At 47.5% G+C, this 24,870-nt stretch overlaps 1 protein-coding gene across 5 annotated transcripts in view; it reads left to right on the top strand.

Annotated features, from left to right (window-relative positions):
- Positions 1 to 24,870, top strand: part of CCDC88A (coiled-coil domain containing 88A) — a 2,139,415-nt gene that overhangs the window by 2,054,004 nt on the left and 60,541 nt on the right. The window contains exon 31 of one of the 5 annotated variants that reach the window (XM_069608256.1): positions 14,132 to 14,735. The exons of the other annotated variants lie outside the window; for them this stretch is intronic. Within the exon in view, the coding sequence (XP_069464357.1) occupies positions 14,132 to 14,182 (51 nt within the window). The 3' untranslated portion in view covers positions 14,183 to 14,735. Of the gene's footprint in view, positions 1 to 14,131; positions 14,736 to 24,870 lie in introns of those variants that run through there. 5 annotated transcript variants of the gene reach the window in all.

Raw genomic sequence — 24,870 nt, 5'->3', positions numbered from 1 at the left:
GAGGTCTACTCTGCGCGCCAAACCAGGTTTGGTCTCTTTGTTCATTTTGCCTTTGGTGGGATTTATGAGTGAAGCCTGCCTCTGGCTCCAGAGGGTCTGGGGTAGGTAGGAAGTGGAGGGAAGGGCCCGAAACTCCCTGTGCTTAGTCTCCTAGGAGACCCAAATGCACTCTTTGGTGATTTGCTGGCTGACTGTGCGGCAAGGACTGCCACCCTGCTGAGTGACTGACAGCTAGGCTGGAATGAATGGGAGAGAACTGAATAAAAGGCGAGTCTTTTGGCTTGGAAGTCAGAGTCGACCACTGGACGAAGGAACCGAAGAAGAACTTGAAGAGGACGCCTGCTGCAACTCCTGGACCATTGGTTTGCCTGGTCAATCCCTGCTAGAGTGCCGAAACTCCAGGTTCGTATCGACAGAGAAGCCCCTGCAAGGACGACTTCTCCCCTTGAGTTGGTGGGTCAAATCAACTCCAAAGTAAGCCATCTGGACATCCATCTCGGAGCTGGTTGAATTTCCACAGAGTTGCTGCTGGAAACCGTATAGCCAGGGAGAGGAACACGAGATTGTGTGTGTTACTTTTAAGCTGGCCTAGAGCTTTTGGAAGATTGTCCAGACTCCCAAGAAGCAGGACTGACTAAGCCTGAGCCCCCTCAACAGAGTGCGGTACTCCAGAAGCAAGGAAAGTCCATCTCGACAGCCAGGAACCGCTGTGTTGCTATTTGCGGTAGACGCGAGGAGCTGAAACACAAAACAGCCACTGAAAGTGAAGTTTGCCGGTTGCAAGTTTTGACCGTGCATTGCAGGAATCCCCTGACGTCCTCCCTCTTGTCCCCACGACTGAGGCTCAGGAACAGGAACAGAAGTCATCAGCTGCATCTTTTTCTTCATTTCTAAGGTACTGTGAAAAGTCTGAGAGAACATACCTCTTACTGTAGAGTGCTTCCAACTTCTACAAGTCTAATCAGCTTGTGGCCCTACATTTGATTCTTCTTTTCATAAAAGACTCCCAAGAACTTGTGCAAAGACTTTTCCATTTACTTACCAGAAGTGCTTCATCCTATACAAGACATTTGCCCATTGACATTGGCTTAGCCTATTGAATTTTATGACTATTCTTTAAGGATCCAAAAGTGTTTGCCTTCTTAAGAATATTTGTGGTTTCTTGTTGTTCTAATAACCTTTTTATTTTGCCAACTTCTAAGAGTATTCTAAATGCCAAGATATTAATGTCCCCAGCACCCTAGTTATTGAAGTCACCTGTGGGTGTAGGTTGTGTCTGTGTGGCATCCCAAAAGGGTCTTCACTGATTTAGAAACTAGAGTGTACAGTATTGAAGTGTATCTGTGTGTTACTGTTATATTGCTCCCTTCTGAAGAAGGCTTATTCTAACTGACTGATGAATAAATTAATAATTGTTTATGCAAGAAACCTTGAGTGTAAGAGTTTATTTGAAAACCTGTAACTGTAAGGGCCTCATTACACGGATGGCGGTAAGGATTTACCGGTACCGGTAAAATACCGGTACCGGTAAATCCTTACCGCCTTACTACGAGGTCCCTTTGCGGGTTGGGGGATTTAACGTCTGCTTTTTGCAGGCGTTAAAAACCAACCCGCAAAGGGACCGAGGGAGCTAATTACAGTACCGCAATTTGCGGTACCGTAATTAGCGCCTTCCCCATTCCCATTGAGCCCTATGGGCCAAAAATGGGAATTGGGAAGGGCAATGGTGGAAGGGGGAATTACCGCCCCGCCAACCTTGGAATGGGGCGATAATTCCCCTTTCCGCCAAGGCGGTGCCGGTATTTTACACATCCGTGTAATGAGGCCCTAAATCTCTGTGTAACTCCACTACAGCTCACATTGACCCACTCTTAAGATAAGCCTGGCTGCTCAACACACTACCAAAACTGTGTACTACAAGCTTATACCAAAGGTTGGGTTTCCTATACCTTTAGTCAGAGTTGTGTGTAGTGGTCCCAGAGGGTGCTGCATACAAACCTTTCCTAACAGATATGAACTACTCCTAAGTCTCGTCCCCATTCCTCCATCCTTGTGGGCGTGTTCCAACATGGGGACGGTAACAGAACATTTGGGAGTGAGAAATTGAGCTTCCTCTTTAAATTTAGTACATCAGGCGTGGCCACAGGCATGGGAATGCCCCGAGTCCCCACCCTTCGGCACCTCTCCTCAGTCAGTCTTTCCGTATGGACGGTGTCAGACCTGGCTGCTAGTCGCAGAGACCTTTTAACTTTCTGCTCACTCACTGTTCTTTGTTTTTTTAATCTTCTTCACCTCCCTTCAGTGATTTGCTTCCCTCGGCGCATGTTGGCTGGAGGAGAATTCACAAAATGCGCATCCTGCAATCGCTCGTTCCCGGCCTCCCCATGCGCTCTCTTGAGTACCTGGGGCCTGACCACCGCTGGAACGCATGCACGGCTTGCAATGCTCTCGGTCACTGAGCCTTGAAGAATCAGTTTTCTCGCTAGAGGGAGATCTTCCACATTTCTCCTCCAGGTCACCTTAAAGAGTTTGTCTCCAGAACCCCACGTCAAGACAATGTAGGCCCTTTGTTTAGTACGGCTCCTAAGCACAGAGACTCCTCCCCGGGGGTTTGCATAGGGAAGGGTACCTTGGTTTCTAGTTCTGGCAGTCCCGAGGCCATTAAGGCTACCGGCTCCCAAGCCGAGGGGCTCTTCCGGGCGTTCCATCGACAGACCCGAGGCCAGCAAGGCTACCGGCTTCCAAGCCGAGGGGCTCAGGTCGTCTTCCGGGCAGTCCACGGAGGGCCGATCAAGTTCGACCTCCTCTTCGACAAAGAATCATCGTATTCTACCTCCAAGAGTCAGGCCTTAGCACAATCCAACGCGACTTCCTGCTCTGTAGCTGAGGGCACCCAGCCTACCGGAGTCACCTCTGAGGTCGCTGCGCAGGGCAATTTGACTACCAGCCTGTGGGCTAAGGGCTCTGATCCTACCAGAGCCATCTCTGAGGTTGACGCTTCAGATTCAGGTTCCAGGGCCAAGGAGTGCCCTTTCATGTCTGAGCCAGCACGTGCATGGGGCCTTTTTGCCCTCCCACTCAGGGCGTGGTGTAAGGTCCCAAAATGGCAGACAAGCACATGGCAGAGCCTGCCAGGCCGGCGGCCATTTTGGATTTGGATTCAGGTCTCCCCGGCCAATCACCCACAAAGGGGGTCATGCAAGAAGGTTCCAGTCCCCTTCCCTTTGGGAAACAGTGGCTGCCTTTATGGTACAGGCGGGTGGTCGCTGCAGAGTTACATCTACCCCTTGCAGCCTTATGGCTACACGCCCCTGGCTCTTTCATCAGAAAAGGAGACCCAGCACCACTGAGGGTCATGCCCCTCGTGATCCAGCAGCTTGCGAGCACCGCTTCTTCGAGTGCTTCCTCCTTCTAATGCGCTCCCCGCAGATGACAGGGTTCCTCAAGGGTATCATCAAGGAGGTGATCTCACAAGTCGTGCCAACCAGGCCTCCACCTCTAGGCCCCATCTGGTCTCTCTGGTGCTTCCAGTACCGTTACCCGTTCCTCCCCCGGCCCAGGTCCTGCCGGTGCTTCAGAGCCCTCCTCTTGCTCCTGTACCACCAACGCCTCACCCACAGCAGCCAATGAATCCATAGCTATCTTCGGGTCCGGATCAGGGGGGGCCCTCCGGCTCCAGTGTATCAGGACACAAACTCCCCTCCATCTGGAAAAAAGGGGGGGGGGTGATTACGACATTGATAATGGCCAGGACGAAGAGACTTCGGCTTCAGTAAGGGCTTTTCATGACCGTCTTCAGGGCCTTGCAAAATTCTTAGGGGTTCATCAGCCAATCAGCTAGAGGAGGCCCCCCAGGAGTTGGGAGTGCTAGCAGAGGTTTTGGCCAGGTGGCCACGAGCCACTTGGCCATTCCGCTCCAGAAGGATGTTGTACAGGTGGCGAGAAAGGTCTGGGAGAAGCCCAGGGCCAACACCCAGATGAACAAGAAATTGGACAGACGGTTCAGGCTTTTGGATGGGGAGCCAGTCCTCCTGGCTTCCCACCCCCAGCTACACTCATCAGTAGCGGCAGCTACCTACTTGTATTCTAAACCACTGTCTTCATCCACCTCTAGTTGTCTTTCCAAGAGGACAAAGCACTTGAGTCTTTTGGCAAGCGCTGCTATCTGAAGTCTGGGCTGCATTTGCAGCAGGCCAACGCTGACGCCCTCCTGTCCACGGCGTACCAGAAGCTGTGGCTGGAGATCATGGAGTTCCTGCCCGACCTCCCTCTGGATAGGCAAGCCTCTTTTAAAGCCGGCCTGGCGGATGCCCGGCCAGTTGCGCAGGACCTCATGGAGTCTTCGATCTCCCACATCAATACAGCCAGTAGAGGGCTGTGCCTGGGGGGTCGAGATGAGGCGGACAGCGTGGATGCATGCCACTAAATTCTCTTCTGATGTACAGGAGATGATACTGGATCTTCCTTTTGAGGGGTCAGATCTTTTTCATTCGTACACTGATGACGAGCTGATGAAAAAAAGACCTCTACGCAGACTGCCAAATCCCTGGCCATCCTGACTAAACCAAGGCAGAAGTCCTTCCCTCAGTCCCAGGGCAGGACTGACTTCAAGCCCGGTGCTTTCACTGGCTTCAAGGGGTTTCGAGACCGTGGTGCATGGAGGCCTTACAGGTCCCCCAGAGAACACAGGAGGAAACAGCAGAGGACTTTGCACAGGATTTTCCACTCCCTCCTCCGCTCCCTCCTCAGATGCTAAAAAGCAATGACATAATTGTCCGGGAACACAGCTCGCCTGTAGGGGGCCAGCTGCTCTCTTTCTGGATAGCTGTAAGCGTTGTTTCAAGAGTCCTTGGATCCTTTCTAGTCTTCACAGGCTTCAGTCTTCCTCTTTCTTTCCCACTACTTTCCACTCCTCCTCTGCTTCAGATAGGGTCCCCGACCCTTTTACGAGATATCCTCTACACTAGAGATGTAGGCGGTGGATCTCGCTACTACTCCAGGATTTTTGCAATACCCAAGAACAACCAAGTTGGCCTGAGGGAAGTCCCGAATCTGTCATTTCTCAACCCATCTTTACCGCTAGAACGCTTCAAGAGGATTACTCCTGCACACATATGATATGATATGGTATTTGTAATGCGCCTTTACACAAGTGTTTCGAGGCGTGACGAGGCAAGGGAGGAGGAACAGAGGGAAGACAGAGACAACTATCTTACTAGCCAGGTGTCATTCAGATCGTGCAAGTGCATGGGAAGGGGAAAGGGGGGAAAAAGTGCAGGGGGAAGGGGGGGGACAGTGCAGTACCTGGGATAAATAGAATAAATAAAACAATAGTAAAGAAGTACAGCCAGCTGGTGGCAAGTGCAAGGGTAAGTGCAGACATCTGGTGTCAAGTGCTGGTAGGGGGACTGTAGGGATACAGAAACAGTCCCCAAGTGTGGGGGTGCCAGGGAGACTGTGCAGCTGGCGGGGGAGGTGACCTGGGCCCGAGATCAGAAGGGTGGCCAGGTAACCAGTGCATTTTCGGTATCAGCCAGGAGTTCAGCCGGGGAGAGGAGGAGAGAAAGCAGAAGCAAAGAGGAAGGTTTTGAGGTGCTTCCGGAACCGAAGATTGCTCTCCTCAAGTTTCAGGGAGGCTGTTCCAGAGGGAGGCCCCAGCCGAAGAAAGAGATCTACCACCAACTCGTTGCTTGGAGAAGCGACTGATCCTGAGGGAGTTGGAGGCGGATAGCCGAGTCTATATGCGCAGTGGACTGGATATGTTCCTCATAGCCTTTGCTTAAACAATGATAAAACAGAGCTACTTACCATTGGTTCTCAAACTCGTTTAACCAAATTAGACTCACGCTATGAATCATTTAACATTGACGGGAATATCTTTAAAGTCTCGAGGGAAGTCAAAACGGTGGGTATTTATCTTGACTCCTCGTTGACTCTAAATAGACAAGTTAACTCCTTAGCCTCCACCACGGCCTATACTAACAAACTGATCAACGCTTACAAGCCATTCTTATCTACCACCAGCTGTACCACACTAGCAAGAGCACTCATTCTCTCCAAGCTCGACTATTGCAACACACTATTCATCGGGACCTCTGTACGGAACTTAAACAAACTCCAAGTGTTGCAAAATAATGCCCTTAGATCAGCCCTCAATACCCCGATATCGAGTCACATTTCTGCCCTCAGAAGAGAAGCTCATTGGCTACCCATCCGGGATAGAATCACCCTCCGCACTCTGGTCATCACTCATAAGTGCCTAGCCAATACAGCTCCCGCCTACCTGACAGGCAAATTCACAAGACACTAGACCAACAGGCCTATCAGATCCAACTACCTCAACCAACTTACTATCCCCAAATTCAATCTAAAAACAGCAGGAGGGGCCAGTTTCCCAGTGCTAGCAGCCAAATGTTGGAACGCCCTCCCTCCTGACATCAGAGCAATCCCCGTTTTCTAATAATAATAATAATAATAATTTAGCATTTATATAGCGCTACAAACCCTCAGGTATCTGAGCGCTGCTTATTATTACCCACGGTGTGTGGTGCTCATTTATCGACCTCGAAAGGATGAAAGGCTGAGTTTGGCCCCGCCGGGATTCAAACCTGCGTCAGCAGGCTCTGCACAGATGTCAAAGCGAGCGCTCTACTCGCTGTGCCACTTGACCGGCTTAGAGTCTGGTCTTTTAGAGCCAAAATCAAAGCCTGGCTCCTCAGTCCAAACGACTACTAATGTCCGTCTCGATAACCACGTGCTCTCTGAGTGTGAGGTCTGTCTGATGGGTTCTTAATACATTTTCTATTGCTTTAATCCTATGAAAATATATGTATAAATGTAACTAATAATAACGTATAATTGTAACCAATAATATTTCGCCCTTGTCTGATCTCCTGCTTTTTGACTCTGGGCCTCATTACAAATCACCCGGTATGGAAACAATGGTGGCGGTAAACCCGCCGCCACCGTTGTTTCCATGCCGGGCGATCACAACTCCTGCAGGCGGGAGGTGATGTTCCCGCCAGGTCTGACCTGGCGGGTTTAACACCGCCCGTCTGCAGGCGGACGAGGAAACACCGGCAGCATTACAGATGCTGCCGGTGTTTCCATGATCCCCATTGAGTCTCATGGGACTCAATGGGAATGGGGATAAACACCATTCAGCCTCCGTGATTCGCGGGAAACCGGGGTTGTAATGCCCCGGTAATTCCAGGAATCACAGAGGCGGAATGGTAATACGAGTCCGGCGGTAACCAGGCAGTTTTACCGCTGCGGTTACCGCCGGACTCGTAATGAGGCCCTCTAACTTTAAGGTGATCTGTAACACACCTCCAGTATCCATTTCTGTAAAAAGGTGAACTGTAACCCTTCCCCGTCTGGCGGGATTTGTACTTGATGTATGTAACATTATTTCTATGTCTAAGTCTAAGCGCCCAGTTAACCCTGGGTGAGGTGCGCTATATAAGAAAATAAACTAATCTAAACTAGACCTCAAGGGCGCATACCCACATGTCCCCATTTTCCAGCTGCATCAGAGGCTTCTGCTGTTCACGATTACGTTGTACCACTTCCAGTACAAGGTGCTGCCTTTCAGCCTGATTTCGGCCCCTCGTGTGTTCACGAAGTTGATGAATGCGGTGGGTGGTCCCCTTCGCCTGGAAGGCCCTCACATATACCCTTATCTGGATGACTGGCTGGTGATGCCCAGCTTGCCCGAGCGGGCGGTGCACGCCTGTCAAAGACTGGCGAATGTTCTTCACCAGCTGGGGTTCTCCGTCAATTGGAGGAAGTCGCAGTTGACCCCTGCCCAGGATCTGGTGTTCCTTGGAGTGCAATAGGGCATGCCCATGCAGCAGGTATTCCCCAAGCCCGAGAGGCTCCTCTTTCTGGCACACTCGACCACCTCGACATGGTGGTTCCAGCACCTTCTGGGACTGATGGCATCTTGCATGCTCACGGTTCGGCACGCCCGCCTAGGATGAGGTGCCTCCAGCTCCACCTGGCGGCCAGTTGGGACCAGGAATCGGGCTCACAGTCGGACACAGTCTCAATTCGCCAGTCCCTCCTCCCGGATGTGCACTGGTGGCTGATGTACTGAAATATCTCAGTGGGAACACCCCTTTGCCCTGCTGGAGCCCACTCTGGTAGTGACATCAGATTCCTCGCTTTCGGGCTTGGGGACTACTCAGGACGGTACTCGATTCATGGCGCATGGTCCATAGCGGAAGCCCGCCTGCATATCAGTCTGCTCGAGCTCAGGGCAGTGGACCTGGTGGTCAAGGGTTTTTTGCCCCTCATCTGGGACCAGGCGATTCTGGTCAGGACAGACAACTTCACAACAATGTTTTACCTGAACAAGCAAGGTGGCATCCGTTCCCCCCTCCTGTGCATGGAGGAGGTATTGATCTGGGAATTAGCCCTGACAGAGGGGATATGTCTTTCCTCGGTGCATCTCCCAGGGGACAGCAATGCGGAAGCGGAACAGCTGAGCCGCTTGGGATTCAACACCTACGAGTGGGAGTTACACAGCAACTCCTTGTTGCCCCTTTTCCAGCGCTGCTGGTTACCGGATCTGGACTTATTTGCATCTCCTCTGAATTCCAAGTGCTCCCGGTTTGCTTCCTGGGCAGGAGGGGTCAGGGATCTCTTGGAGAAGCGTTCCAAATCCGCTGGCAAGGCTGTAGGTGTTATGCGTTTTCCCCTCTTTCATTGCTCCAGCGGACCCTCTGCTAATTCCGGCTGTCGGTGGGCTGCAGCCTCATCCTGATTGCCCCACATTGGCCTTCGAGGGTAGCTGTAGCTGCTAGGAGCCGGTCTTTGTGGCATGGTTCCTGCCCAGCTGAGACTACAGCATGCTCAATTTTCAGATGACAACAGGGGCATCATACAGGAGGCCATCTACTCCAACCCAGTATAAGAGCAAGTGGACTAGGTTTTGTCACTGGGCTTGCGACATGGGTCTGGACCCCATCACCTGCTCCCTGGACAACGGGCTGGTTTTCTCCACACATCTGGCTCTTTCTGGCATTCAAGTCGATACCTGCCTCACCTATCTGGCGGCCTTTGGGGCCTACATGAGTTCCCCAGAGCATGTTTTTTCGGCAGCCAGTCTGGTGGTTAAAGCTCACCTCAAGGTGTCCAAGCTTTTCCTACAGTGCATAGGCTGCATCCGCTCTGGGACCTCAACGTGATTCCTGCGGCCTTTCAGTGCAAGCCCTTCTAACCGATGGCCTTGATGGGCATCCTGATAGTGACACTAAAGACAGTACTGTTGGTGGGGCTTACTCCTGCGTGCAGGGTCAGCGAGATGCAGGCATTTGCATCATGCAAGACCTTCACCACATTTCATAACGAAAAGGTCATCTTGCGCACTTATCCAAACCTTTTGACCAAGGTGGTCTCTCCATTCCACCTGAATCAGGAAATATGCCTGCTGGTGTTCTTCCCGAACGCGCGTTCGGAGGCAGAACAGGCTTTACATTCAAGACCTCAACATAGTCCTCAAATTCTATGTCTCTCAGACGACATCCTTCAGGAAGTCTGAGGCATTGTTCATCACTTTTGGGGACATGTCTGCCGGCACCCAGGCTTCCAAAACTTCTTTCACCCACTGGATGATCCAGGCCATTTCGGAGGCGTATACGACCATGGGCAAACCGGTTCCGGAGGGGATTCATGCCCATTCGGTCAGAGCTAAGGCCAGAGCCTTTGGGTTTCAGAGACATGCTTCTTGGGATGCCATCAGCAAGGCGGCTACTTGGGCCAAACCATCGTCCTTCTGTAAGCACTTTTCCCTGGATACCAGCTCCAGGCGCGATGCAGAGTTTGGTCAGGCAGTTCTGAAGAACCTTTTTGCTTTGTCCTAGATATGAGGTAGGTTGTCAAAGCTCCATCCTATGAACTTGTTCTGTGGAATCACCCACAAGGATGAAGGAAAGGGGATGGTGTAGGAGTAATTGAAGTTACTCACCGTAGAGATTAGAGTACTCATAGCACATAGGTTTACTACTCTGCATCTAGAAGCCATTATATATCATACCAGGCATACTCGCAAAACAGATACCCAAAGCAACATCTATCCCAAAAAAGCCAACAATCATACAGAATGTTTCAAAGATCAAGGTGGGATGCAACACAGGTCATTCCAGAGTAAAAGAAACAGATTCTCTGACCAGCAAAATATCCACTTGTGCCTTGGAATGGGAACAAATGCACATTATTGTGGTATGCACATTACTGAGTAAGTTCCACTGAAAGGAGTGCTGTATTGTATTATTGTGCAATAGATAAAATGTTATTAATAAAATACCTGAAAAGAATTTTAAATGGCACTTTAATCTCTAATTTGCTAGGGCTGGTTAATGGGTTAATGGGTTCACATAAAACCTGGAGATTATATAGCCTTTTGATACGAAAGGGCTTGTTAAACATTAATTTCTAATTTGCATGGGCTAGTTAATGGGTTCACATGAAACCTGGCAATTGTATAGCCTTCTGATGCGAAAGGGCTTGTTAAATGAGATACAGCCTCACAGTGACGAGCACCGAACACTTCAGAATAACACATTATTACAACTACAGTTTTATTTTCTCTCTGAAATCAACACCTGCCTGCCATTTCTCCCTCAGCCCACCCTTTATTTTTATCTTTAAAAATAACCTGAATTGTCTGTAATATTGTCTTTTTTCAATTCCTTTCAAAAGCTTATTCACATAAACATCAAGGATGGCAACGGAATTTTGATTTTTAACAATCACTGCCTCAGCATCAAGCAATTCATCATGTGGGATATATAAAAGATTGTTGGTGTCTGGGGCACTCCCTTCTCCATCAATATTTTTAAAAAACTACTGGAAGAATCACACAAAACCAAAAACGAAATATCTGTAATGCTTTGTACCCAACTTGTTTCTTATTTGCCACAAATCTGCCTAGTGTTTTTTTTGCTGTGGGCCTGCTGAAAGGACCACCCTTTTCTCTATGGGGAAATGTAAGCGCTTGGTTTCTGAAACATCTTTTTTCTTCTCTTAAGAACTTTTGAACCATTGGATAAATTTGCCCAAAATGTTTCCAGTTTGCAGGGGCGTGGGCCTGTCTGTTCTTTAGGGAAATTTAAGCCAGATCTGTTTAGTGAGTCCAAAGTTATTAGCAGTAAAATGTTTGTAAAAGTCGGTTGCTCATTGATTTCACCTTTGCTGTAGGGTGTTTAGTAGTGTATAGTTTACTTGTGTTTAACCTGCATGTGTGTTCAAGGCATAAGAAATAGTATATTTGTACGTTTGCTGCTCCATTAGTTGGCTGTCTGTGTTGACTGTATTTACACACCAGCCCATAATCACCTGATATCTCCTTACTGCTCTGCAGCACCGAATGGTCTATTAGGGCGGCACGGGCGGTGTTCCATGTGTTTCTTTCATTGGAATGTGTCCTTGCTACATTTAAAAAGGAAGCCAACAGAAAAGCCATCCCTGCTGCACGTGCTCAGTTCTAAGATGGCCAGTGTAGGTTGCAAATAAAAACGCTTTAAACGAGGCCCAAATACATGCCTAGGTGCTATGAAATTGAAGTCCCCCCGCACCCTGCCCCCCCCAGCCCCCCCGAGCATGGGTTATCTTTACTCCTGTCTCTCAAACAGCCTGTGACAGATCAGTGGCATGTTGACTCCACCTCAGCTTGTGTGTGTGATGGGGGGGCACCATTGCTCCAACCAGCAGCCACAACTGAGCCGACCCAAGAAGGACTGCTGTGTAACTGTTAACTGAGAAGCCAGCTATACTAACAGACAACGTCTGGCCCCTCTGCAGTATAGCCACTATTACCAGAGTGAGGAGGATGACAGTGAACCCCAGCCCTCCCAGCGAGCTCCAGCTCTGACCTTTGAACGAGCCGATTCCTCCAATCGTTTTTTGTGAGGTAAGTGCAAGTTCCCACCCCTGCTACCAAGTGGCGCAGCTAGTGGGTGGGTAGAGTGGAAGGTTGCCAAAGCTAGCTGTAGCCCACCACCATGTGTACTGGTTGCCCACCCCTCCCCCAATGACCACTTGTCCCACACTGCACATTGGCATTGCAGTTTGTAAATACGAGTGGGAAACTCCCATGTGTTTTTACAAACTGCAATCAATGCATGCCCTGCTATCAACCTTTCCTCAGGCACTGTGCTTTTGGCAAGTATCAGAGTCCTATCTCAGGTAGTTTTTTAAAGGTGTCCCTCGTGCCCTGCCGACATCGCCCCTCCCCTCCTCTAGGAGTTTGAACATCTGATACATCCACCATAATCTATTTTTATTTTTTCAAATTAAATTGTATTGACATTTTTCACAACAGTATAAGTAAGGAACGGTCAAATACCGAATTCCAAGAGTGAGAACCGAACCTGGGGGCAGAATACAGGCAACATCTGCAAGCGTTTTAACGGCACTTAAAAACCTGAATCGCTTGCGAGTCCTCGGTTAACTCCCTACCTTCCCCCTCCCTCTTCCCAACAGCAAAAATGTGATTAAGCATCAAAGTATGTTTTGAGCAATTCCCCATCAAGATAGCTGTCTGCACCCTTTAAACTTCAACTGTTTGCAACCAGGCCGCACTGTTGTGTCTCCTGGCTGTCCCGTATACTGCACATGAATGTTTCAGGTCTGCTTGCCTCTGCAGTTCAGTCTAGTACTTCAGCCTCAAATTCCACCTTTTCCTGGCTTCTCCGCCCTGTAATACTCCAAGAACGGGAGCCATTCTATGTCTTATGTGCGCATGATATTCCATATGAGTTACCATGAGGCTTTCCATTTTGTAGATTTCGTAAGCTTTGTCTAACCATTCTGACTTCGTGGGGAGGGTGCTCCTTTTCCATTGCCTCGTTAAGCAGACCTGTGCTGCCAATAGCCAAAAGTCCTGAGGCATATGAGGGAGCCGTGTGTAGTCCTCAGCCCTCTCCTCTATCCCAAACAACAGTAGCAATGGTGACAGAGTTTTGGTGATACCCATCCCAGAATCTCCTTTCAATAGAGTTGGCCTTTGGCAGCCCCACCATTGATGCCAGTAATCACTTACAGCAGCACAGCCCCTGGCCCCTGTGTGCATTCTTGAAAGTCTTTGCGTTGTTAGGTGCCAGCAAAACAACATACTCATATGTCCCGTCCCCTTTCCTCCATCCTTGTGGGCCTACCGCAACATGGGGACGGTACCGGAACCTTTGTCAGTGAAAAAATTGAGCCCCCCCTTTAAATTTAGAGCGCGTGTGAACGCCCCGCGAGACCCTGCCCTCCGGCGCCTCACCTCAGTTTTATTTCTCCACACGGACAGTGTCGAACCGGGCATTCAGCACAGACTTTTTTAGCTTTCCACATGCTCCCCATTTGTTTTTTCAATTCTTATTTCCCTTTGGTGCTTCGCCGCCCATGCTCATGTCGGCCGCAGGAAGATTCACAAAATGTGCCTCATGCGACCGCTCGTTCAAGTCCTCGAGCCCCCATTCAGGGGAACCCCCATGCACTCTGTCTTGAGTGTTTGGGGCCGACCAACGCTGGGATTCATGTTCGGCCTGCAGCGCTCTCGGTCACAGGGCATTGAAGAATCGTTTGAAGAAGAGGTCTGGCACTGGGAGCACAGGAGGAACAGGAGGAGTACCCAGAAGTCCCACTCCGTGCTTGCAGCTAGAATAGAACTGCCACATGGAGTACATCCAATTGAAGGCAGCACTACAAACGTTTGAAGTGTGCACAGGTTTTCTGCAGCCGTTGTTTTGGATAAGACCCGCTTTGGGGCCATTCATTGAACTTTTCATTGGTGGGATTTGAGATAAGAGGGGGCCTTTCTCCATTCAGAAGACTTTGTGTTCCTACTTTTTGTGTGTATTGCCCAGCATCTAGCAACAGCACCTTTCCACGAATCTAAGGAGAGGACACAAGTCTTCCTTGTTCAAATAAGGGTATAATTGCCCAGACTCAGACATGCCCACTACTATGGAGGGGCTTGGACAGGACAAATTGGGGTGTGATGTTTTTAGACAGAAAGTATTCAATAAGCCATGATAGGATGTTGAAAATATGGGGCATATGGTAGAGAGTGAAATTTAATAAAATAAATGTTTTTTTTCTCTTTCTTTGCTTCCCTGCCGGTCCTCCTTTTTGACTGAAGTGGCTTTCACAACAACACAGTTTGACCTATAGAAGCATGAAAACTTTGTAAATGGGAAGAAGTTGTATATTGAACACCTGGACGACACTCATTACATATCAAGCTGAATTATGTTAAAATGAATTGGTGTTTTGTACCTAAAAATGCATATGTCCTGATGAGGCACACCAGATAGAAATGGCATATGTCTATGGTGGTGCCCGAAACTCGAGTAGACAACACCATAGAGCCCACTTTTTCTAGTTGGGCTGTCTTGAGTTCAACACTTTTCCAAAAAATATGATAATTGATATATGTTCATAAGTAAGTTCCTTTGAACAATTGCCTTGTTTAACTGTGAGAGGAAAGAATCAGTGTTAACTATGCTTTTGGAAATATACAAGAGGATTCTAGCCCTAATAGTTGGGTGTTCTGCTTTTAGAACAGAATTAATAGAATTGCGGGTTTTGCACAGTACGAATGGTTGATGGGATGAAAGTGGATGTGAGGAAGGATGGGTGAGTTGCGATCACTGGCTTTGATATGATATTTGTTTTTCTAGATGTGATATGTGTCTCTTCAAATTTGGCTTTTAATATATGAAATGTCAATGTGTTACATGTGGTTTTTCTTACAAATGATTGTTTTACAATGAAATTTGATTAATAAATGTAATAAATGAACTTCAAACATACACACCGTTATTTGTCTACAATACATGTCCTTTGAGTAGGGCTATCCTTTTGGAAGGGATGTTTGTCAGCGCCTTTACACATGAATTATATTATGAATGATTGGAGGGTATGCACTTATCCACAGATAACTGCAGTTTTGTATGGCCCAGTGCCAGACCCGCCACTGGTTCAGGCCCAGTGCCAGACCCGCCACTGGTTCAGGCCCTACTGGTCGTTCTGACCCCTCCACCTCCTCCTGTACTACCAACGCCTCCCCTGAACAGCCGTTTGACCTGTCTGCAGCTCCAGACCTGGGGGCGGGATAGAGGGGGGCCTGCTGGCACCTGTGTCCCAGGGCCCGGATTCCCCCCGGTCTGTGAAAAGGAGGGGTATGATGACAATAATGATGAAAATGACGCCCAGGAGGATGAGCCCTCAGCATCCGTTAAGGCCTTTCATGACCGCTTTCAGGGCTTGGCAGATTTCTTGGGGGTCCCTCTTCCTGAGGAAACCCCCCCAGGAGCTGGGTCTGCTAGCAGAGGTCTTGGGTAAACGCACCACCCTCCGGTCTGGCATCCCCCTCCAAAAGGATGTCCTGCAGATGGCGCAAAAGATCTAGGAGAAGCCCAGGGCCAACGGTGAGATTAACAAGAAGTTGGACAGCAGGTTTAGGTTGATGGATGGGGAGCCAATCTTCTTTGTCTCCAATTGCAGCCCTATTCCTCTGTAGAGGCTGTGGCCTCATTGTATTCTAAACCATAGTTTTTATCATCTTCCTCCACGGGAGCCACCTCCAGTTGCTTCTCCAATGAGGACAAAGTCCTTAAGTCCTTGGGAAAGCGATGCTGCTCTATTTTAGGACTGCATCTCTGGCAAGCCAACTTGAATGCCCAATTGGCTGTGGTTAAACAGAAGCTGTGGGTGGAGCTAGGTCTCGTGGATGCTAGGGCCATTGCGCAGGACCTCATTGAGTCTTCGGTCTCCCACATTGAAAGAGCTAGCAGAGGGCCGTGCCTTGGGGTCGAGATGAGAAGGACGGCATGGATGCACGCCACAAAGTTTTCATCTGACTTTCAGGAGCGGATCCTGGTTTTTCCCTTTGAGGTTGTGGACCTTTTTCATTTGTCGACCGATGATGAGCTGACAAAGAAGAAAACCTCCACTCAAGCCATCCTGACAAAACCAGACCAGAAATCCTTCCCTCAGTCCCAGGGCAGGACCAAGTCCACGCCCCGCGCTTTCTCTGGCTTCAAGGGGTTCCAGGAGTATGGTACACAGAGGCCTGACAGGTCACCTAGCGACAACAGGAGGAACCAGCAGTGGATGTCAGGTGGATTTTTCTGCTCCCCCTCTTTTGCCCCTGCCTCTAATGCCAAGAAGCAGTGACATGAAGGTCAGGGAGCACAGCTCGCCTGTGGGGGTCCATTTGGCCCTGTTCCAGGACACCTGGAAGCGTCTTTTCAGCAACCTGTGGATCCTAAATGTAGTATCCCGGGGCTTCAGTCTTCCTCTTCGTTTGCCTCTACCATCCTCTCCTCCTCTTCGTCATCAGATCGGGTCCCCGGGCCCTTTTACCGGAGGTCCCTTCGCTCTTGGAGATGCAGGCGATAGAACTGGTTCCTCTTGTAGACAGGGACTTTGGTTGCTATTCCAGGATTTTTGTGGTACCCAAGAACAACCAGGCTGACCTGAGGGGGTAGCCCTGGACCTGGCATTTCTAAATCTGACTTTTCCACTGGAACGCTGTGAAGATGATTACTCCTGTGTACAGAGTCTCCGGTGGAAACTATTAAGTGCTGCGCTTTCCACTGCGCAACCTCTGCAGCTGCGATCCTCAGAGGAGAGTCGTTGCTCCCAATTCTTCATGCTGCACGAGCTCTGGAGTTACGGTCTTGAGCATGAAAGACCCTCTCAGGACTGGCATCCAAGTTACATGCCACAGTGGTCCCGGCGTCTATGCTCACATCTGACTTCTGCTGCCACGTGGAGTTAGGAAAATTACCCCACCTTCTGCTACTGCTCTCCTTCACCTTCTGTTTTATTGCCTGCCCATGAGAGGGCTTTTTTGTGCCTCCTAGTCTCCCTCAGGTGTGGGTCATTATTCCTAATTAACTGCAACTTGAAGTATTGTGCCTCTGCAGTCGTCTTCTTCTCAGTATTTGGGGAATTATGGAATTAAGTCCACAACGTCATATTCAGCTTTTTCCATGAATGTATTGCTAAATTCATTATTCTCCTTATACATCACCCCCCAAAGGAGTACCATAAAGATTCCATTAAGTATTTGGTTTTACAGAAGAATGGGATTTATCAATTATTAAATTGGTAACATTTAAAGACTCCTCTTCCTTATTTCGTTGGGACTCATAGGAGCTTTAATTTCTAGTAATGTCAGAAACGTTTAAGGGGTTTTTCATACACCTAGTACACGAGAGGTTATAATTGTCTGCACCCCTATTCCGACAGTCAAATTGAGAAAATAAACAGCAGGCCATTGCATATTCCGGCATCAAGTCCTTGAGGAAGACAAATAACGCGTCTCATTGCACAAAGTCCTCCTGTTCCTCTCTGGCCCTTTTCCTCCCAGGTGATCCTCCCGCCTAACAACGCCCCCCAAGGTCAGGATCAGGAAGTGTCTGCCTTTCCCTGGTCACCTGGAAGGAGACTTTAGGTAAGGTTTTTGTGAGGACGCCGTAGGATTCTTCACACTGCTGTATTGAGAATTTTCAGAAGGAAAGGGCATTAGAAAGTGGGCGATAATTAGTTAAATTCTCTGGATCGGAATCAGCTTTCTTTAATAGTGGCATGATCCACGTTAACTTGAGATCATCTGGAACGAGGCCATTGTGGAAAGATTTGTTAACACATTTTGCAATTATGGGGCTGATCCAGTTCACACAATTTTTTTAGTGGCGTTAAGGTTAACCATGATGGGTTTAATGAACTACGGATGCACTGGACCGAAGTTAAAATCACAGTCAATACAAGTGATGTTGAGCAATCACTTATTTGGTTAGCCTCTTGTGAATGAAGATTTTGGTTCCAACTTACTGGCAATATCATTTTTTCTTTTATTGTATCCAAAAAGTAAGATTGGAACATGTTGCACCGAGCTGGTGAGGATATAATGGGGTTCATTTTGGTCAATTGATTATTTTATATAAGAATTTAAAATAGTCCTCTAGCTGAGTTGGCTGCAGAGTCAATTTGTTGCACAAAGAAAGCTTTTTTTGCTTCTTCAATAGAAGTTTTGTATTTTTTCCTTTCTAATTTAAGCATGACATTATTATTGTGTTGGGATTTCTTCTCCATAGGCTTTCTAATTTGTGCACTTTCTTCTTAATGGATTTTTAAATTGGCATTGTACCATTTGTTATTAATGGTTTTAGGTTTTACTTTTCTTGTTAAAAGGGGGGGGCACTTGGACCATAAAACGAGAAAGATCATCATAGTACCTTCTGAGGTAGCGTGTTCTTTGACTTTGGCATCTAATTTATTCAATCTGGCAATAAAATTATGTATGATTAGCTTCTTTATATTTCGGTAATGATATGATATAAGTAATTTATAATGCGCCTGTACACAAGTATGTCTAGGCTCGACAGGACAAGGGAGGGAAGACAGAGGGAGGACAATACAAACGATCTTACTAGGCCTTGTGTCATTCAAATTGTGCAAGTGCGTTACGCAAAGTGCAGGGGGGATGGAGAGGGGAAGTGCCAGGGCGAGGGAAGGGGGAAGTGCAGCCAGGGCAGCGCGGCTTTGGGTAGTCAAAGGAGACAGGGGACTGTGGGGTTCCAGATGCAGCCCCTAAGTGCAAAGTATGCCCGGAGGCAGTGCAGGGACTACTGGTCATGGAGGAGCCTGGTATCCAGTGAGGCTCTTGAGGGTAGCCAGGCAACCAGTCAGCGCAGCAGAAAGGTAGGTCAGCACGGGAGAGAGTGAAAAAGATGGTGAGAGAGAGAGAGCGAGAGAGAGAGAAAGAAAGCAGAAGCAAAAAGAAAGGTCTTTATCAGCTTCCGGAACTTCATGTGGTCCGGCTCAAGCTTGAGAGGGGCAGGGAGGCCATTCCAGAGGGAGGCACCTGCAGAGAAAAGAGATCTACCACCCCCCCTCTCTCTGCCTGGAGAAGTATAATAGAGAAGGACTGCAATATTGTGGCAAGGTGGAGGAAGAGAAGGGAAAGATAATTGAAAAAGAACAAGTGCACGTTCAGTCCAGTCGACTGGTAAAATGTGATAGTTCTTGGGATTAGCCATATGTGTTATCACCCAGCCTAAAGTACAGCCTTTGATATGGTTAGGCTTAAAAGATCTACAAGGCTGTCATCTGAAGACCCCAAGCTACCTCACTGAGAAACTCAGTATCTCCGGAGGCCTGCGATCCACCAGAAGTAAGGAAATGTGCAGAGTTTAATTATGACGGTGCAGGTAGGAAAGAACCAGAAGACGGGCCTTCTTTGTCTACGCTCCAAGACTCTGGAACCTCCTCCCCGTCAACATTAGACTTGCACCATCACCATTATAGTTCAGAAAAGAGCTCAAGACCTCCCCCTTCAAGGAATGGCTTCTCCTTAACACCTAGGTCCACACACCCTGCACTCCCCCACCCTACCTGAGACTCTGTAATCTGCCCCCCCCCCCCTGGTTGCTTGTAGATCCCTTGCTGCCAATTGCCCACCCTCGCCCTCCTCTGTTAGCTCCCCGCTCCTTTCTTCTCTGCTTCCCTCACTGTGTTTTCCCCCTTATGATTTTATGATTGTAAAGTGCTCAGTTGCTTCCTGAATCTAGTTCCATGCTCAATAAATACCCTAATAATAATAATAATGTGATAATAAAAGTCTAGCTCTTTTAGGACAGAACCAAAGGGGATAGCTGTTGCGTCAAAGGGATAATTAAAATCAAGGTTAAATTCACCTAATACAATAGCGGGTGTGTTGTGGTTTTGTATATAAGAAATAGAAGTGAGTATTCAATGCATTAGTGGGTCATATATTAACGTTTAGGTCTTCACAGCCTGGTATTTCAATTCGGGAATAAACTTTGAAGGTTACAGAATTCCTGAGAATAAGAGTGACTCTGCTGCTTCTTTAGAGTTTCCTATGTGCTGTAAGCATAATATAGTTATCTGGTATGTTGAAAGCAATGGTCGGGCCTGAGAAACCCTTTAACAATGTTTCCGTAATCGCCATGTGGTCGAGATTATGATACAGAATGGTGTCTAATATTTCGGTTGAATGGCATTGAATTGAATTAACATTAATGTGTATGAGTGCCCAGCTTTTTTTCCGCTCATTAGGTTTAATCAGGTTCTCTGGTTTATGTGAAGACTGGTTCAATTCTACCAAAGGAAGAACATTGATGTTCCTTAAATGAGTCGTATCTTTTGGATTTGTGCTTGTCCTATATTAGGGTCTACAGTACTATTGGGTTGTACATGTTCCAGTGTGGTTGGGGGGTGTTGATATATAATAGAATATGCAGTGTGGAAGGGAGAGTCAAAGGGAAGTTTCTTTTGTAGATAGGTTGCCGATAATTTTCACTGAACAAGGTGACATAATAGTTGAGACATAGACCAAGATGGGGGAAAGGAGTTTGGTGAGAGAATCCAAACCAGCAAAGGTATGAGCAGCGAGGGGGGAAAACGTAATGTAGACTTTACCTAAAAGAAGGTACTAAATGGCGTGGACTTTTGGCTTCCAGCTCAGCGACAAAGGGCAATTATGCTTGCATGTCATGGGAAGAGTGATGCTCACAGGGTGGTGCATGCCTGAGGCCCAAGTGTGGCTAGGTAGTGGAGTAAAGCGCACATAGGAAACAGTGCATGGAAAAAAACAGGAGGCACGAGAGTATGTTCTCTGAACCAGAAGGTCTTCTAAAGCACTAAAGTAATATAGATATAAGCTAATCTAAAGTGAAAAACAAAAAAAAGAGTGTCTTTAGGCAAGTGATACCCAACATGTAGCTCGGGAACAACATGTTGCGCGCAGCACCTTAACAAATTGCTTGCCAGTTACTATGGGCCATGGAGTGGATGTCAAGATGGAGGCACTGCACGATTGAGACAATGTAGCATGTGCCAGGACTGTGCAGGAAAGCTAGCCAAATCGCCTCTTGGCAGACAAACATGATATGCCACTAGTTGTCGAAGCATCAGCAGCGTGGGATAAGGGATGGAGAGGGGTGGACGGGTTTAAAGTGCACAAGGACCATGGAGGAGGCTGCTGAGATGATTCTTATGGCATCACAAGAGGCGAGCCCCTGGACGTCCCGCTAGTGCAGTTGAAAGCAGAAGTAAGACTATTGGTGCCCCCACACTGAATGTTTAATGTTATGTTATCTTGCATTTTTATAGTGCCTCCTGCCATAGGTTATCGTGTCAAAGTGCTTTTCCTGTCAAAGAAGGATTATAATGGAACATTCAGTAATGGTACGAAGCAAAGTCAAGTAGATAGTTAGGATGAGGGTGAGGTATATGGGCATGCAATGTAAATAGACTTATCTAGCAAAGCAGTGATAGAGGCGTACATGAGTAGGTTGCAATGGGCTATCCACAGAAGCTTATCAAGTGTATGGGGAAAATAAGTATCATGAATGCCCAATTAGCGACGATTCAAAACTCCACATTGACTTTTTGGTGCATGCAAAGTTTGTGTGTGTATTTGTTACAAATGTTCCATACATGTTGCTAATTTGCCCAGTTGACAAGTGTGCACATATGGGCAAGAAATTTCATCACACACCCGTATTTGTATCATTTGTCATCTCCTGTACCTTTGCTCAGCTGGCAAGGGCATAATGGGAAAATAAGTGGCATGCATGTCCAAATTTTCTTTATTAAATAATTTGAATATGCCGGTTTTTTAACTAGTAAAGTTTGTGATTGATGCCAACACATACAATTGTCAGAAATGTTACATACTCCATACACTATCCTGAAGATAGCTCAAAGGAAGAACCCCCAAATCGTCATTAAAATATTCTTCTATTCCTATTCCTGTTTTGACCAATTTAACAGGCAATGTGTGCGTTAATAAAAACAGTATTCCACACTAAATTCACAGGAAGAATCACCGTCCCCAAAGCTCAGTGAAGTGATTTTTAAATCCTACCACGTTTTGACCAGTGTGTCTGGTTTTCTGTTGTTATAAATACATAATTTGCCACAATAGATGAAAATTCCTTAGGGGAGAACCATAAAATCCACATGTAATTTTTGTTTTAAATGCTCCAACTAATGGCCAGTTTACTGTCCAAACGTGCTTAATTAAAATACATTTGCCACTAAATTCCTGAGGATTTCTTATGGGAGTACTCCAAGCACTATGTAATGTTTCTTAAGTGTGGCCATGTTTTTGAACAGTTTACTGGACTCCAGTCTCTGTAAACATCCGACTTACCTCTTTCTTTCCTAAGCATTCCTTGTAAACACCAATTTAGGTTCAAATGAAGTTAAAAGGCCAGTGTAAATTGCCTGGACCAGATTTGCACTTGATCTAGATTACTGTTAATTCCTGTACATTAACTTAACCTCTAAGAAGTATTACGTTTCTTTAAGGTATCATTTGTGTTGCAATTGTTTTTCCGCCAACGGAACGCTGATATGTCCCATCAAACTATGGATGTTGCTCACCACTCCATTTGATAAACACATTTTGCTCCTTGTCTATAAAAGGTTGGGGACCGCTGCTTTAGAGCAATAAAAACAGTTAAAAACATGTAAAATGTAACAAACTGCAATACATGCAGCTACAGAAATTCTAACGCCTTCCGAGGTTCCCAATGGTGTGTGGAAGGATGTGGCAATGTATATTTTGGGCCCCCAGGAAATGGGGGATGGTGAAGGTCAGTTCATTATTGTGTTGGTTGACGTGTACTAAGGATGGGCGGACGTGAAGGTGGTCCAAGAAGCAAACTCTGGTGTGGTCATTAAATTCCTGGACCAAGGGTTTAGCCGTGAGGTGTACCCGACTAGTGTCCTGATGTTTAATGGGCCCCACATTTTTTGCAAAGTTATGGAAGAGGTTTGGGCGGAGTGTGGTGTAAAGCATAAGAGGACTGCCCTTTAACAACTGCTGTGGAAAGAGTTACCAGATACAAAAATGATGTCATAGCTCTGGTGGGACTAGTAGAAAGCATGCATTATTCAGTGGGTGATGGGGCTATGCCAGTACACCCAGTCACCTACTGGCACTGTGCCATTTTAACTGATGAAGAGAAGAAAGGGACACAGTCATGTGTACCCCTCTGGCTGGCCAGACGTATGAGAATATTGGTGCGTGTGGGTGACATACAGCAGAGTATGAGAGATTTACAGCTCAAGTCGAAAAGGGCAGTACAACCGCTTTACGTATGTCAGGCGCCTGGTTTTGAAAGTAGGGCACCTAATGAGGATGAGGAAGCTAGTGAAAAGGCGCATGTGTGAAATAGTGTTCAGTGATCCGTTGTGTGTGGATAAGTTATTGAAGGGTGCTGTGCACAATGAGGGTGGGCAGATGTAGAACCTTAATAGAATAGTGAGAATCTAGCCAGGCCCCTGTCCAATGAAAAGGTTAATAGGGGAGGTGGGTTGTCTGTGAACTATTTTGCTTCAATCCTGCTACACCTTGTGGGTTCCCGGTGCCATATCTCCCCTCAGCTCCACTGTCATGATTAATGAAGTTGGTGGTTGTGCTAGTGCAGGGGTTTTCCTTCTATGTAACTTACATGAATAAATATTGAAGACACATATTTGCCTCTTTGTGGACTAACTTCAAAATAGCCATCTTTTTGAACATTTACTTACATAGCATAGGGCATCCCTAGAAGGATGAGAACCGCTTAAGAATAGGTTTAGAGTCTTTATGATTTAAAACGCCACACATAAGGTTGGGAACACCTCAACCTCCTCACTTTGTGTTGACCCATCACTGACACATTTTCCATACCCATTGCTTTGTAATGGGTTTCTTCCTCCCCTGGACTTGAATTCTCATCTATGATTTTCTGTCTCCAGCACAGCCGCCCTTCAGGCATTTTTTCACCACCAGGGGTTGCAGCCCGTCTCATACCGGACATGTTGGGGCAAGTATATATCGAGGCGCTGCGGCCCATGACCTCAGCTCCTTTTTTCTGTGCACTCATTACTCTTTAGGAACACCATTTCTTCCTAAATTCTAAATCCATGTGTCATGCCTCACACAGAGGACCTTTGTCTTTAAGCAATGTGCAGATTGTGGGAGACAGATGTCTTTCTTCTATACCCACATGATAGGTCTGTACTGCCTGGGTGAGAAACATGATCTGCAGGAGTACGAATTGCGCCACACCATGCACGCTAAGGCATTGAGGGAGCATGCTGCAAAACGTTTTACCCTTTGTCACAGAGACAAAAAGATCTCTGAAGTCACCTAGACCACTGTGGGATCATTAGTAAGACCAATACCTGGCCTGGAAGGATAAGAGGAAAATAAAGCACTGCAAGCTGTCACAATCCCCATCAGGTCTTTGAAGCACTATTCTTCATTGTTTTCAAAGACGAGGAGCCATAGATCCGTGACTTCTGGGAGGACACTGGACCACAGGTACCATTACCTATCTAATGCTGCCCTCCGAAGGAATGGGAAACCTTATGGCTAAAGATGCTAGATATCTTTGCCAAGGTCCCGTTGGCACTGCTCGGGACCCACCGTGCTTCGAAGAGCCGGCAGGGACCCTTCCAGAGATTGCAACCACACGCCTACTGGCTGTGCCTTGCCTCATAAGGATATTGATCTGTACCAGCGCCAAGCGGCTGCATCTTCTGATGATGAATCCCAAGCATCAGCTCCGCTCTCATCAGTGCTGGAGCTCCTCAAGACTATGGCCCCCTTCCATTGGACAAGTTTATTTTGTGGATGACTGAAGTCCCTGACAAGGAGGGTGATCCCATCCCGTTTGGGTTGAAACCACTGGAATCCAGAGGTCTGTGTGACTTCCGAGAGGAATTCTATGCAAAAGAATTCTATGCTATTGAAGCTAGCCTCTAACCTACAGCAGCCCAGCGGCCTACATACCTCCCCGTAGCTGGGCATTCTTCCGGCATCAACTCCGGGGGAGCAGTGCCATC

Source organism: Ambystoma mexicanum, chromosome 4q (genome assembly GCF_040938575.1).
Source record: "Ambystoma mexicanum isolate Mex_15411 chromosome 4q, UKY_AmexF1_1, whole genome shotgun sequence".
In the NCBI taxonomy this organism is placed as follows: Eukaryota; Metazoa; Chordata; class Amphibia; order Caudata; family Ambystomatidae; genus Ambystoma; species Ambystoma mexicanum.
The sequence above is the reverse complement of the archived record's forward strand: the minus strand, read 5'-3'. Positions and strand labels throughout refer to the sequence as shown.